The sequence below is a fragment of the Globicephala melas genome, chromosome 7 (genome assembly GCF_963455315.2).
Source record: "Globicephala melas chromosome 7, mGloMel1.2, whole genome shotgun sequence".
Classification (NCBI taxonomy): domain Eukaryota; kingdom Metazoa; phylum Chordata; class Mammalia; order Artiodactyla; family Delphinidae; genus Globicephala; species Globicephala melas.
This window is the reverse complement of record NC_083320.1, coordinates 11,266,111-11,283,057: the sequence shown is the minus strand read 5'-3', so window position 1 is coordinate 11,283,057 and position 16,947 is coordinate 11,266,111. Positions and strand designations below refer to the sequence as shown.

Here is a 16,947-nt window from a genome sequence, read left to right as displayed (position 1 = left end):
CTTGAGCCTCTCTAACTCCAAAACCAAGTCCAGCTATGCCAGCCTCCCTTCCCTAGAAGTCATTTTTCATCATTGTAAGAAAGTGGTTTGGGAGTTGAGAGGAACAGATTCACTCCTGGTCAGGATGGTCAAGAAATACTTCTTAGATATTTGAGCTGAACCTTGAAATAAATAAATATATGATTTCAACAAGCAGAGAATGAAGAAAAGATTCCAGATGCAGGGAACAGTGGAAGAAAAGGATACAGTCAGGGCCAGTAACAGTAATCAACCTACCATACTCACTAGTGCCATACAACTAAGTAGCAAGTACAAGTGTAGCAAGTACATTGTGCCACTACTTTCGGAACTCTTTAAAGGTTGGGCGTTTTTCACTTCTAGGAATACTTGTTGAAGCATTTGCTGGTTATTGACACTTTGAGGGATAATTTTATGAAAATATATTTGCAAGAGAGCTTTCCTTCTTTTCCTGCATGAATGTCTGTTATCCAGCTTCTTGATCATATTTGACACTGAAATTGAACTTCTTCTGGCCTCAAGTTTGGAAAAATGTAACTACCGTAACTTGTTCTTTTACATACAATGTATTATCCTGTCAGTAAGTAGAGAGTCATGTGTGCACAGCACTGACCTCAGTAGTAAGCGGTTATAGCAGATGCACCACAAGCCCTGCTCTTAAGGAATTGACATTAATGGAGGAGGAGGGAAATAAGGCTTATTAAAGAAGTAGAGGATTATAAAAATAATTTTATGAAGGAGAAGGAATTTGAGATATATGCCCAAGAACAGGGAGAGAGTGTTTCAGATGGTGGATGCAGTAAAAAAAGTATAAAGATTCCAAAGTGAGATTGAACATGGGAATGGAAGTGAGAAATAAAAAACCATGAGCTTTGTAGATGATTAGGTGCATGTTGTATGTGTGTGGGGGGGTGGGTGTATAGACGTGCATTTGTAAGTTTAGGTACCGGGGTGGAGATGGCATGTCCCCAAAAGCCACCTCACCACAAGTGGCCCATCGGCTTTCGGCATTTAATCAAGGCTGCAGTTTCCACGAGACCAAAATTGCAAAGAGCTACCTTGCCAGCTATTTCAGCTGATTGTGCTACTGCCAACCATCCTTTCTTGTGCCCTCTGAAATGAGAGGCTCACGCCTCTGTTCATGACCCTGTAGCAAACTGGGGTCATCTCTCGCCCATTTCCAGGCTAATGAAGATTATATGCACTGTCATTGACTTGTTCAGTCAAATACAGTGAGCTGTCGTGTTTATTTTACTTGTGTTTTAATTTTGTGGCTCTTGGCAGTTTGACATTCATTTAGTAAGTGTTGAGTCTTGGCTAAAAGCTGAGTACTAAAGATAGGATTAATTCATTCAACAAAATATTCGTAGTGGCCCTACTTTGTATCGGGCACGGTACTTGGTACTGACTCTCCCGGGAGTGAATAAAAGAAAAATATCCCTGTACCCATGCAGCTTATGGTCTTATGGGGGAGAGTGAAATTTAAGGAACAAGTACACATTAAAATGCTGTTGCCATTGTGATCAGTACTGTTAAGTCAGCAGTCCCCAACCTTTTTGGCACCAGGGACCGGTTTCGTGGAAGATGTTTTTTCCACGGGGTAGTGGGGGATTGTTCAGGTGGAAATGAGAGCGACGGGGAGCGGCGGATGCTGAAGCTCCGCTCGCGCACCCACTGCCCTCCTTCTGTGCGGCCCAGGTCCTAACAGGCCGTGGACCGCTACCGGTCCACAGCCCGGGGGTTGGGGACCCCTGCTGTAAATGAAAGAACGCTAAAGGGGAGAGTAAAGGGAAGCCTGCCTTCCATTAGGCTGTTAGGGAAAGCCTCAGAAAAAGTGATACTTGTGCTGAAGTCTGAAAGATGAAGAGGATTTAGCCAGAGCTTAGACAGGTGGGAGTGAGAGGTGGGAGCTGGGCAGAGAAGAGGCCTTGCTGAGGACCTGAAGAAGGAAAGAGCTAATGAATAAATGGATGAGAAGGACATGGTCCCTGTTCTCTTAAATTGTGTTAAAGTGATGGATTTATAAACAAAAATATTTACGTTACATTGTGACAGGTATGATAATCGTGGTTTGGGTAAGTGCTAACTTAGTTTGTTGAAATCATGCACTCTGGGAAGGCTTTTTCAAATAGTAGATTTTTAAGCTAGACCTTAAGGATAAATAGGTATTTATAGGAGTATAGGAAGAAGGTCTTTATACAGTAAATGGGTTCAGAAAAAAATGCCTATAAGTTCTTGATGTTACTGATTGGGGGGAGGGGGACAGCTATAATATATGTATTGTAAATTATTTCTAAAATCTTAAGCCCAGTGAATATAAATAATTGAAAAAAAAGCAGGAATGATCATATTCAGAAAATTGTAGATTTTGAGTTTTGTCTATTTTATAACATTTTAATATGGTAAATATGCTGTTTCGTTATCCTGTCTTAAAGTGTGGCATATATATAAGCCAGATTTCGAAAGACTGATTTTATTTCCCTAGATATTTATTGTTTTTTTAATTATTGCGAAAAATGCGAACATAGGAAAATTGAAGAGTGTAATGAATTGCCATATGCCTGTCACCTAAACGTAACATTTTTCAGTTGCTTCATTTTTTAACTGAAATGTCTTAAAAACATGGCATTTTCCCCCAAACACATAAATATGCATTTCTGAAAAATAAGGACATTTTCCTACATAACCATAAAACCATCATCAGGCATAAAAAAACTAACAGTAAGCCCTTAATATTACCTAAACCAGTCCTTGTGCAGGTTCCCCCAGTTATCCCCAACGAGGTTCACGTAATCTATTTGGTTGAATCATGTCTGTCTCTTTGCTCTCTTAATCTAGAATAGTTCCCTCCACCCATCCAACCTTTTATTTTTCTTATACTACATTTTCTTGTTGAAAACAGGGGACCATTGACTGTTTACTCTCCCACCTTTTGAATTTGTCTGAATAATGTCCTCTTTCCCTGGATTTTCTGTAAGCTGAATTAGGTCTAAAAACTTGATTGTATTTAGATTACTGTTCACACTTGAATAACTCAGGGGTTAGGGGCGCCAGCTTTCCACGCAGTCAGAAATCCACATGTAACTTTTGGTTGGGCCTCCATATGCTGGGTTTCTCTGTATCCAGGACTCTGCACCCACAGATTCAACCAACTGCAGATCGTGTAGTACTCTAGTATTTATTTACTCTTGGAAGAAATCTGCATTATAAGTGGACCTGCACTGTTCAAACCTGTGTTGTTCAAGGGTCAACTGTATATATTTAACCTTTTTGAAGTATAAAGAAATGCAATAAAAAGGTCCCATACTTTGGCTTCCAGTATAACTTCTGTTCCTGCTTACCCTCCTCCTTCCCTCCCTTCCTTTCTCCACATATGAGAACATAGTTAGAAAATCCGAATAGTACAGAAAGACACAAAACAAATTGAAAGCTTCTCTCCACTTTTCCCCAAAGTCAACCACTGATGATATTTTTCTTTCCATATGAAAATGTGCATTTACCAACATGCTTCAGTGTGGAAGCTTGACTTGTTTTTTAAGTACATCAAAGGTGACTTTAAAAACAACCTTTGGATTAAACTGACTCATCCACAGCTTTCTAGATAATGTTCCATTATTGAATTTCTAAAAGCATGTCTTTTAAATGTCATTCTAAAATGGTTCAAACTAGTATTTCCATTTTTTTATTATTAAACTACACAATTCGGTTTCTTCGCTTAGAGACTCCTCCACACAGACAGCCAAGGAAGCCGATGAGTATCTGACTGAGCCCAAACAGGGTCTCAAGAATGCCCACAAGCAGTAGACCTAAAAATACTGAGAAATGGATAATCCTATGCTTGTTTTCCATAGAATTGAAGTGTAAGCTGTATGTTCTCCAGTTACTGGCTGTTGTGTTGTTGTTGGAGGGATTATTGAAATCCGTAGGAGAAACACAAGAGTCGTCAAAGAACCACTGCAGATTGAAGGATTCTGGATGAATGGCACTGGACAAAATGAAAGAAATGATAAAGATAAGATATTCAGGAATACCACTGACCGTCTGAAGAATGCAGCATTGTGCCTAGAAAAGGACATGTATGGTAAAACAGAAAGTGCTTTTGAAACATCGTGCCCAGAAACTATAGCTAAGATGAGGGTTTCTGAGCATGTGCCGTTGTACTCTTAACAGTTGTAAAACGTTGACATCGTATATCCCATCACTCAACAAGCATCTACAGAGGATCTACTCTTAGGTTGAACTGTATGAAATTTTCTATGTCAGAAAGGGTTGAATATTAAGTTTCCTGTGGTCGCACCTATTCATGCAGGCACTCTTCTACTGGCTAAAGAAACTAAAACAAGCTCCCCCGTTCAAGGAGCTCAGTTCTTAGTGCAAAACTGGTGTGTTGCGTCTGTTCTTAAACCCGATGTACAATGTTTACTCACAAAAGGCATTTCAAATATGTCTGGTTAAAACCTTGTTGTAACAAGGTATGGAGAATGAGAAACTTTTAGCCCTAACACATCTGTCCTGACATGATTTATCTTTGGTTTTCTACAGTAGGACTAAGTGTTCTTAGAGAGTTTGCATTTCTGCATACCAGCAACTGATGTGCAGCCTGGGAAGAACAACAGCATGTCAGCACGTGGAATATGAGTATGCTCATTGCAGTTTGCAGCAAGCGTAGGGTCACTCTTCTGTAATTGTTTACTCTCCGTAACTGTCTGTCTCCCCAACTAGAGTGGGAATACCTTGATGCTGTGACCTCCAGCTTGGCCTGGCCCCTGGTACATGGTGAGTAGCCATGCGCTGAGGACTGAATGTGTATAGCATGTGTGGTTGAAATCTCTAATTTTCTACTCCAGCTCTACTAGTAAAGGGAGTTTCTTTGGATTTTGATCCACAACAGCTGTGGTATGCAAATTTTGAGAGATTTTTCTTTTTTAATGCAGCGAGATAAGGAAAAAGTGAAAAAAAATTTTTCATGTAACTACAAAAGTGAATTCTAGTTATTTTCCATACTGAACAATATATAGGTAACGAATGAATTAGGTTGTTCTTTTCTTCCAGTTTTACAAATTGTGCCTAGATTCAGGCCCAGAACCATCTTACAAGACTGAAATGAGCCATTTCCATGTAACTCTTCAGCATTATTTGTTACTCTGTGAGTTAAACTTTTGATTCATTGTCATGCTGACTGTGTTTCTATTATGTTTGCATGATTCCATTGGCTGCTGCTTTGTTTCTTTCTTAAGGCTTATAGGTAAGCCTCTAGATTTTTTTTTTACTTATTGTGTTTTTATTCAGTTTATCAAATTATAAAGGTAATATATGCTTAGGGCTTACAATTTTTTTAAATATTTATTTATTTATTTTGGCTGCGCCAGGTCTTAGCTGCAGTGCACAGGATCTTCCTTGTGGCACGCGGGATCTTTAGTTGCGGCATGCAGACTTCTTAGTTGGGACATGCATGAGGGATCTAGTTCCCCGACCAGGGATCAAACCCGGGCCCCCAGCCTTGGGAGCACAGAATCTTACCCACTGGACCACCAGGGAAGTCCCAGGGTCTACAGATTAAATTAGATCAGAAGTGGAGAAAGTCAGTGCTCCCTTCCTTCCCCCAGGGCATCCTCCATTACCATTCTCCAAAGATGAAAGTTAAGTTTTTGGTGTATATTTCCAGAACTTTTTAATATACATGCACATATGCAGCTGTAGATTTTTAAAGGACAAGGATAATCCATCTAAGTCAACTACTCCTTTTAGACGAGACCATACCCAAAGCACTCTGAATGCAGTGATTCCTCCATTTCTCTGCGATTGGGCCAATTGGGATTAATGTGCTAAATACCTAAGAATCTGTCCCACGCCAGATAACATGGCACTGGGTCAGCACCACACTATCCTAACCTAACTAGCTGCAGCTGTGTAAGACGGCAAACGGTTACTCACGTTAAGTTTTCAAATGACAATTCACAACTGGAAGTTCTGTTGCCTTGAGAGTTACAAATGAGAGGGCCCTCCGCGAGAGCCTGGATGGACACCGTCAGGCAGTATGCAGCTCCAGTGACTGTGATCACGTTCAGAAGTGATGAAAGAAACATCTGAAAAATAAAGTAGGCACGTTTGCACATGTTGTTACATGTTGCCTGTCTGTTTCTAGTTTCAGCAGCACATGCAGGCTTTATCATCAGCTGCTGCCATTCTGCTGACACCTTACAGTCCTAGATCTTAAGATCACAGTTTGATTAGGTGTGACTTACACAAGAAGGCAGAGGGCAGAGTGCCTGCCATTTCATTAGACTTGCTAAAAGATCATTGGTCTTGCCACTGTTTCTGAAAAACCTGAACTCTTATGCTCTACGTGAACCTTGTCCATTTCAACGGACCACTACAGTGTGTCAGGAACAAAGATAGACTGTAAATAACTAGCAAAGTAACTATAATCCTATATGAATACCAAATGTCAGGAAAAGGTAATTTAAAAAATAAATAAACCAAACTCATGGCTATAAATATGTACCCTTTTAAACAGTGGCTCTCACCCCTGGGAGCACATGAGAATCACACAAGGTGCTTTTGAAAGATACTAATGCAGAATCTCAGGGGGACCACCAGGCATTGGTATTTTTAAGATTTTCCGCAGGTGATTCTAATGTTCCCATCAGGCTGAGAACCATTGCTTTAAAACCTCAAGCTCAGTCAGGAATATTTACTGTGATTTCTTATTTATTGATCTACCTGCTTCCTTAAAGAATTATGAGAGCCCTCAGTGTTACTTCGTAACAATGTTCATGGCATAAAAAGTGTGATGACTGGGAATTTTGGAGTCTGATGGATTTGGATACAAACCTACCTAATAACTGTGCTACACTGGCAGGTTATATGCTTTCTCTGAGGATCAATTTCTCAGTAAAACAGATCATAAAACGTATGGGTTTTCAGAAAAATAAGATAGCGTATTTGAAAATGTTCTGAGTATAGTGAGAGAAGGTTAATAAATATTAATTTCCTTTACTTTTAACATAGTTACAATTTTATACATGCCAAATGTTTGAAAAAATAAGTGTTGTCTCCTTTAACTTAACTGGATAAGGACAATTAACATTCTGCTCCTAGTAAACCAGTCTTTCACATGCATAAGAGAACTGAGGATACTTTTTCCCTAAGTATTTTATACACACCACAAAAGTAACAAGTATTTGAGTATTATGAAATTGATTACAGCCCTGAGTGCAGACATAAATCTCCTTTCTTTGAAAACTTTTAGACTGAAACCGAAGATTGAGGAGAGGTCTGAAAGCTCGCTCCAAAACCAAATTTTTATGGGAAAACAAAAAGACAAACTTCACACTTTCAGCATTATCATATAAATTATTCTAAATAACGTGTTTCTAGGACCAGCCCTGCCACTGGAGCCACACGGTGATTCAGGAGATGCTGACGCCTCGGCGGCTTTGCTGAGATGCCGGTAACTGCTTATGCACCAGACCAGCTGTGCTGTGCTCACCCCGGTTTTGTTATTGCAGCATGCTCTTTTCCTCGCTGCTAAGGACATCGTTGTTGCTGGAATGACCTGGAAATTACATCAACAGGAACAAAGAATATTATTACTTCTCATCAGTTGATAAAGCAATAATCTTCACTTTCTACTTGCCAGCAGTTGTGGGAAGCCAAGAGGCTTAAGAGAATAAAAAGGAGATGTGACAATATCCTTGATCTTGTGACCCTTAACGATCCCCATTTGGACCATAAAGATTAAAAAGGGGGAAAGGATGGGGGATTTCAGTATAGCAATTTAAAACTTCCATCTACATTTTTACTTTGAGTCATTAGAGAGACTTGGATTTTAAATAAAGTTATTTATTCATTATTTTGGAGGAATGTTTCTGAAGGAATGGCTGCATCATCCAAAATTCACTTTTTTTTTTTTTTTTACTATAATCTGCAACCACTTACCCAATTTCCCCAAAATAGTGTGAATTAATCTGGCAAGGATTCAGAAAGGAACTCGATGGTTTTGTCTGCCTGGTAGTTGGGAGCTAAGAATTCTGTCACTACCCTTCTCCCACTTCCCTAACTTTCCTCTCACTCCCAGGGTCACCACCAGCTCAGTAGTTCCCCAAACTTATGATTTGAGAATTACTTTTAGTTCTACATTCTCCTTTCTACTCCTGTATCCATGGTATGGAATGATCTCACTTCACACTGATGTTTAGAAATCTTGTATTACATTCTGTGTCAAGGGAACACACATTGCTGGGGAAAGCTGTAAGAAATGATGCCATGTTCACAGGCCTTAGGTTAAAATTTCTACTAATAACTAGTCAGCAGCTATAACTAGAAATTCTTCATGAAAGAAGTTTTGTATCATTGAAGGGTTGAATGTCGATTACTTCCTTACACTTAAGATATTTTAGCCATAAGTTTTTTGCCGTCTCAGCACAGCTGCCCTTGAGTAGTTCTCTCTCTCTCCTTCCACTCTTGTTTTCTAACATTTTACTGAGTTCTAACAACATACCAGGCACTGTTATAGGTGCTATACGTGTTTTAGTTCATTCACAGCCTCGTAAAAATCCTATGAGGTAGGGCTTCCCTGGTGGCGCAGTGGTTGAGAGTCTGCCTGCCAATGCAGGGGACACGGGTTCGTGCCCCGATCTGGGAAGATCCCACGTGCCGCCTAGCAGCTGGGCCCGTGAGCCATGGCCGCTGAGCCTGAGCGTCCGGAGCCTGTGCTCCGCAACGGGAGGGGCCCCAGCAGTGAGAGGCCCGCGTACCACAAAAAAAAATCCTATGAGGTAGGTGCCAATTATCCCCATTTTACTGGGTCGGAAAACTGAGGCACAGGAAGCTTGAGTAACTTGCCTAGGAAAGTGGAAGAGTTGGGAGTCACAGTTGCGCATTAGGGTTCCAGAGCCCAGACTCAACCACTATTCCAGTCACACTGGCCGATTCTAGCAATTCTCTGTTCCTCCTTAGAGCTTGCACCTTCTCATCTTCCCCACCACCATCACCCCCTCACTCATCTCATTGTCCTCCTCCTAATTGCTCCTTCCCCAATCCATTTTTCCAAGACCATGTCCACCTTTGTCCTTTCAGAGCAGGTCTCGGATTGAACAGCCTTACAAGGCAGCTTTCCTGACAGACTTCACCCCACTCTGACCATGTGCTGACTCCGTGTCACGTATGGAAAACACTGTATTGTTATCAAGCTTTGCTTGCATACTGCCTTGACCACCAACACTCTTATAATTCAAAGGGCACGTGTATGTATGGCAGCCTAGCCATTCAAGGCATAGCTGAGAGCCCAGAAGAAAAGGGAAAATAAATGTATGTACCCAAATAGGTGTCAGTGTTCATGGGCTAAATTTCTTTTGTTGTACTTAGAAGTGATACTGCCTTCTGAGCTTAAGGAACAAATCATTTAGAACAGGAACTGGCAAACTGGCCCACTGCCTCTTTTTTATAAACTTTTATGAAAACAGACATGCCCATTCGCTTACTTATTATCCATGCTGCTTTGGCGCACCAGCAGTAGAGTTGAATTATTGTGAGAGAGACTGGCTCACAGAGGCTAAAATATTCACTACCTGGCTTTTCGCAGAAAAAAACGTGTTAACCCCTGATTTAGAAAATTAATCTGTTAAAAGAAAGAGCAACATTAAATTATAATTAAAATGGATAAATCATTCCATTTTCCTTATTGATGTAAATTAAACTCTGCTAACTTTCTTGAAGGTTAATTTATTTCAGAGATGCTGAGAGATACTTTCATAGTTCGCTTCTCTTGCAAAGGAATTTTATAAAGTAATAATAGCTTTTCATGTATGAATCCTCACCTGGTTGACTTTATGGCATGTTGACACATCTTTGTTACATCATTATGGGTAACTTGATAACTCTGTATTTCAACCATTTTGCTTATTCAGAGCTTTGGAAATTAGAGGGGCTCTTTATAGGATGAACATTAAAATGTGAAAGTGTGTGTGTGTATGTGACTGAATTATAAGTCTTCCAGATAATCTCCTGCACAAGTAAGTAATCTTGAGAATAATCTTTCTCTTCAATTCCTAAGCACATTTGAATGCATGAGTTTTTGTGAAACTTTCTTGATAGTCGTTTGTTTTTATAAAGAAGTAGCACTGTTTATTTTTCCTTACAGAAATCCATATTTTCATCCAGTTTTAGAAATAAGGCATATGATTTCATCAGTGAAGTACAGAAGAGCTTTAGACCATTACAACTCTAATAGAATTCAAACTTTCAGGGTTCCTCTAAGTACTTGAACATGAAAGTAACAAAACAGTGGCTCATTATATAAAATCTATTTTGAAAATTTTTGTTAGACATAATATTTTCTAATGTAACGTTCAACAATTTCTTCTCTGTTAAGATTTTAATAATTGGTGAATTATTACACAATAAGTGAACTCAGTAAATAGGCATGATTAAGATTAGGCTTACAATTAATCTATAAAATAAAATGGTCTTTATTTTTTAGAGGAAACATTTCAAGGAAACGTTTCAAGTCGTTTTTTCAGGACTTGGAAAAAGAATGTGTATGGATTTTTCCATTTAGCAGATAATAGGTGAAGGTAATTACGTAACATTTTTACTCTTAGTTATGGTTTCAAAGATGACAAGGTTCACCTCTGTTTTGGGTAAATCATAAAACCATAAAATGACTGTATTTTATGGAGTAATTGATAATGAATTCCATAGTTTTTATTATTGACTACTTCCTGCAAAATTCCCTGTTTTTGAAACAATACTAATTTAAAATGCTACAGATTAGAAAGATTTCAAGAACTATGACAAAAGTGCTTATCACAACAGTGATTTCTTCATTAACTTTTCTGTGTATTTACAAGTATATTGAGAGTTCAATGTTTTGAACTGAGTCAGTATTTTGATAGATGTAAAGGACACAATTCCCTTTGAAAAAAGATATTCTTCCACATTCTATATATAGCCAAGGATCAAGAAAATAACCTTTCTATCACCCACTTATTTGCTTGTGAGCCTAGTCTAGAGTTTGAGGCTCTAGCTATAAAATGTCTATTGAACTTTTCAAAGGGTTGTGTGATACTTTGAAGATATTCCACAATACCGAGTAATAGTAAGAGCCTGGCGTGATACCAGCACATTGTTAATATTTATTGAGGTGATAAAGCAAACTTAATCCTGGAACAAGAAAAGTCCAGGGCTTCCCTGGTGGCGCAGTGGTTGAGAGTCCGCCTGCTGATGCAGGGGACACGGGTTCATGCCCCGGGCCGGAGCCTGTGCTCCGCAACAGGAGAGACCACAACAGTGAGAGGCCTGCGTACTGCAAAAAAAAAGTCCAGGGCTTCCCTGGTGGCGCAGTGGTTGGGAGTCCGCCTGCCGATGCAGGGGACACGGGTTCGTGCCCCGGTCCGGGAGGATCCCACATGCCGCGGAGCGGCCGGGCCCGTGAGCCATGGCCGCTGAGCCTGTGCGTCCGGAGCCTGTGCTCCGCGGCGGGAGGGGCCGCAACGGTGAGAGGCCCACATACCGCAAAAAAAAAAAAAAAAAAAAAAAAAGTCCAGATTCTCTGAAACGATTTCATATTTATATAATTTTTCTATGCTTCAGTTTCCTGGTCACTTAAGTTTATGGGTTAAGTTATAGATCTTGTCTTTCCCCTTTGTCAGCCTGAGACAGGTGATGAGGATTATGTTGCTAATACTGGTGGAAAACAGAGCTTTGGAGTCAGATAAATCTGGAATTGGGTTTCACACCTACTATGTGACCTTGTTAACATTCTTAACCTTCTGTTTGCTGGTCTGTTAAAATACAAATGTTAATAACTACTCAGCCAAGTTATTATAGCATTTAAATAAGATAGTGTAATGTATGAACCCAGTGGTTAGCACTTAACAGTGGTCTCTCTTTCATATATAATGACCTACAAGTGTTTTCATGTTAAGTCTGGAGATAAGACTAGAATAAGACTAGAAGCAATAACTGATCATCATTGTAACACACATACACACACACACATACATCCAAGCAAAGGCGCATTTCTCTGGCATTAACGAGACCACAAGTGGGTGTTATAGCACCCAAGTGGTATCACAAAAACAAGGCTCTTGAATGCTGAATTTTCAAACTTCAATTACATCCCCATTTGACTGATACGGAAACAAAATCACAGGATAAATGATTTGCTAACAGTAGTATATTGGAGAATATACAACCAGAATATCTCAATATCCTGTCATGTCTGAAAACAGGATTTATTGCTCTACACCATGGGTACCACCCAGGCCTGCTGAATCAGAGTTCCCAGAAGGTCTGTGAATCTGCACGTATTACAAGTGCCTCGGGTGACTTATGACCAGGTACCTTGGGGAGTTCTATCTTACACTGCTCTGCTACGGACTTCAACAAAGATAGCCCTATTAAAAATGATCGAACATTAAACAAGCACCATGATGTACGGGTTGTAAAAGATCTGAATCAAAACATCCCTGAGGTCAGAAAGCCAGGGTTTCAAGTCCCCAGCCTCTTGGGCCAACTCCCCTCGGTGCAGGCAATGCCATGTTCGTGCCTCACAATCATCATCCAGGAGACTCATCGGGCATGGAATGTTCTTGCCCTTCCTATTGAGCACTTCTCGCTTTTGCCGTATTCCCTGTGAATACTCAGAGCTGGTTTTGGCAAAGGAAAGCTGAGGGAATAAATTCAAAAAGTCCCGAACACTAACTATGAAGCTTGGAAGAGCAGCCTTATATGCGAAGAAGTATGATACGTAATTACCCAACCAATTTTTTTTTTTTTTTTTTTTTTTTGCGGTACGCAGGCCTCTCACTGCTGTGGCATCTCCCGTTGTGGAGCACAGACTCCGGACGCGCAAGCTCAGCAGCTATGGCTCACGGGCCCAGCCGCTCCGCGGCATGTGGGATCTTCCTGGACCGGGGCACGAACCCATGTCCCCTGCATCGGCAGGCGGACTCTCAACCACTGCGCTACCAGGGAAGCCCAATTTTTATCAATATCTTATTTTTTGCCCAAGCTCCCTAGCCTGTACCACAGTTCATTTAAATTGTTGTTCTTCACTGATGCCAATATAAATTAATACCGTACTCACTGATCCTCACTATATCCTAAGCCAAGACATAGCTCACGGCAAGGCTGCAAGATGGTCTTTAGACCGTGTTCAGTAAAATAGCTCCAAATCAAGTCAAATAAATTTCACTCACCATCAGACCTGCTCCAATAATCCCAGGGAACAACCATTCAAAGCAAGAGATGGGGTTTTTAAAAGTTTGGTCTTCCTCCACTAAGTTGACAATTAGAGGTATTGCATTGAGAGTTATTCCAAACAGAAGTAGAACCAGCAGGCTGAATCCATTGCAGGCTGTCCATCCTTCACAGCAGGTCATGGTCACCCCCTGGTTCGAGGAGAAACCCTGTCAGGGTGGCTGTTTTTGTGGCACTGTCTCGCCTTTTATCCTGAGCTTTCTAGTTAAAGCTCAGCACTTACAAAAAAAAAAAAAAAATTACAGAAATGAGTTCAGAGTCCAGTAGGGCAGGACATTATTATGAGGAGTATTGCAGGAAGTAAGGACGATTTTACGTTACCATGGGGTGGGGAAGGTAGGTGGGAAAAAAATCTGTGGTTGCTACTAGGTAAATTTATACATGAAAATCAGCAGATAAGAAAAATGGGTTTAAAATACACCCTTCTAACATATTTTACATTATACCAGTATGCCATATAAAAAGTAAAAACAAGAATATCCAGTTAATATAACCTATTTTTCTTGTTGTATTGATATTATTACCAGCTATGGAAGATCCTTATTTTGAAATGGTTCAACAAGAAAATGAATATATATGAGATTGGGAGAAAACATTTTCTCTACTGCCAATGTTCTTGATTAGTCAAAATGTTAGGGTTCAGTTTCAGGCTGTATGCTCACACACACAAAACAGGCTTTCTACTTCTTGGTCTCTACCCTATGAAGACTGACTGCTGGTCCTGTGTCTGTTTACTGTGAGATGCCTCTATATTCTCATAATAAATTATCCCCCTATTAGTACTTTAAGTGGGCTTCTTTTTTTTTTGAAAACAAAGCCAAAGTTACTAAAACCAAGGATAGAAAAGTATACAAATAACTTGCCATACTAAAATAGCAAAAGGAGTCAAGAAAACGGAAGGATTCTATCAAGATGGGCAAAGAAGCAGGATTCCTCTCGGCTTTGGAAGATGGCTAGAATTTGACACAAAAAGATGGTCAGAAAGGTATTTCATGTACCACTGCCAGTTGCAGAAAACCCAAACTCTTCTAGCTGTGCTAAGCTGGAAGAAGGATAATTGGGGAATCGAGTACAAAACTGTTGGGAGGGCTGGAGGGGCAGTCTCCAGGAATGCCTTCCAGGACATGACTGCTGAATGGCCCCAGGGGAACTTCTGCCTCTGCAGTCCTCACAAAGGCAGGGAAATCAAGAAGCCACCTCTGGGATGCATACACCACGGCAGCCGCAGTCCAGGAACCCACCGCCACTGCTGCTGCCACTGCCCCTCCACAACCTCAAGGGTAGACAGGACCCTGGAACGCTGAATTTGACTTCTCCTGCCACTGCAACTTCTTCTTAGCTTCCGTGAAAGTAGTATCTGGACCCAGGAACATTGCGGCTGTGCAGAAAACTCAAAACCCCTGCCCCCCATCTTCCTTCACAGCCACAGACAGAAGCAGCAGAAAGAGGGCCTCTACCTCCTTGCTGTCTTCCATATTGTTACTGAAAGTGGGGTCTGGCTGCTCGCCACTCAGAAGCCAATAAAGAGGCATGTTGGTGGAAAGGAAAATTTGCCGAGGGGAGGGCGGACTCCTGTCCAAAGGCCGACTCCCCACCCCACTGACAATCAGTGGGCAAGAGCTTTTATAGACGGAGGCTGGGGGCTACATGCAGAAAAAGCACAGTCAGCTCTGAGAGTCATCTTGAAATTGGTCATTCAGTGGTCTGACCAGGGTCATCTTGATTGTTTTAAGTACAGTTAATCTTCAGTTCCAGGGTCGGTTTGTTCCCATTGCCTTGAGACCTGTTCTCGGAATTGTGGCAGCTTATGTCGTGGCTACAGTCTGGTCATCACGTAGTTAACTTCTTCCACCTGATGGGGCTTTCAGTATCTATAACACAGCTCACAGGATACGGCTCAGAATATTATCTATAGCCCCTGAGGAGGAACTAAACGTCCTTGACTTTGCTTAATGACCAAACTATTATTATTTGGTCTCCTTTGACTCTTTTCCTTTGTTGCTGCATGTTCTCACTTCTCTGATTACTCTTACTCTTTTCTAAAGTTTTTCTACAGACAAAATGCAGGCTGAGGACATGGGGTGGGGGGCAGGCAAGGACCGCAGGGTCCTGCTCCGTTTCAATATCGCTCAAGGATTGATCTAATTATTGCAATATCCAGACTTAGATGTAGAGTATTCTGGAAAATGTAGTTTTGCCACCCATGTGGGATCTTAATTCCCCAACCAGGGATCGAACCCATGCCCGCTGCATTGGAAGTGTGGAGTCTTAACCACTGGACCACCAGGGAAGTCCCTGGAAAATGTAGTTGGTAATCATTCCAGTCTCTACTGTACCGAAAGCTATACTAGAATGACATTGAAATGAATATTGAGGAAGACAATTCACCAGGGTGATTTCATTTAAATTGTATGGAAAAATCTTTCTCTAGAGTAGCTGGGATTACCATTACTATGTACCATTTTAAGTGATTTCAGTCATGTTTGTGTTTCTTCCATGTCTTAGATGTCTAGAATGTCTAGATATACTTACATGTCTAGGATGACATGTAACATTTTAAAAACGAGTTAAAACTACCTGTTTGATTCACATGAGAACACATCTCAAGAAAACATATTAGAAAAATATGGTTTTTCAAGGGATAGGACTTATATATATGAGAGAGAATGGAGTCACAGCCAAGTCATATTTGTGCCATTGGTGAAAACAAGAGGTAAAGCAAAAGCACTCTGTTTTGTCCTCCCCCCGCCCGACCCAATGCTTCTTCTCCTAGCCCACTGCACACCACGGACCTAGGAGCAGTAAGGATTGTAGTCAAACACCAGGGACCACATTTCCTAAAATTCTCTAGCTTTTACTGTCTTCTGCTCACTCCATGGTTGGAGTTAAGTAGCTCCAACCATGCACTGAGTATGCCTGACAGTACTACCCCAGGAGGAATTCATGTGATATGAATGGGTATTAAACATTCACCCATGTTATGTCAGGCGTCCTCTTCTAAACACACTTCAGTCAAATCAGTTGAGGCTGATTTGACTGAAAAACTTGGGCTTTATATACAGATATGGCTAACTGTCCACTAGCATTTGTGTTTTTACATTTCATGTAGAGTGGTTGAGAAGTGTCCACCCAGCCCCGGACTACATTTCCCAGTTACCCATGCCTCTGGGTTGGGCCATGTAACTATTTCTAACCAATGGGAAGTTATTTTCATCTAAGGAGATAACAAAGTGATGGAGGTCATCCATTTTCTTCTTTTCCATCTATAGTTTGGAGACAACCAAGCTACTCTGGAAGTCATGTGCTGAAAATATCAGCTTCCACGGACCTAAATCTGTACCAGCTAGAGGCCCCAACCCCTGCCCCTTCTGCCCACCTAGGACTGCTCAGGATAGTTGACATCAACAAGCAATAAATGTCTATTATGTTAAGTCATTGTATGTTTTTCATTGTATGTTTTTGTGTCAATGTTAGAGTAGCTAGCATTACCCCAGTGAATTCAGTGTGTCCCTTGTCTTTCACCTCAAAACCTTCCAGACCTTTGCAACATATTGCTGAAAGTCAACTCCATCATTTCCACCCCTCCTCAAAAACATCAAAAAAAAATGAGAAGCCCGTGCACCGCAATGAAGAGTAGCCCCCACTCACCGCCAACTAGAGAAA

At 40.9% G+C, this 16,947-nt stretch overlaps 1 protein-coding gene across 1 annotated transcript; it reads right to left on the bottom strand.

The window, feature by feature from the left end:
• Window positions 1–3,711: 3,711 nt before the first annotated feature.
• On the bottom strand, window positions 3,712–13,406 carry TM4SF20 (transmembrane 4 L six family member 20). Its single transcript, XM_030830827.2, has 4 exons — window positions 13,224–13,406; window positions 7,511–7,576; window positions 5,953–6,104; window positions 3,712–4,003 (listed from the first exon to the last, which is right to left on the bottom strand). The coding sequence occupies exons 1-4, from the start codon at window positions 13,404–13,406 to the stop codon at window positions 3,712–3,714; spliced, it is 693 nt and encodes a 230-aa protein (XP_030686687.1).
• Window positions 13,407–16,947: the final 3,541 nt, after the last annotated feature.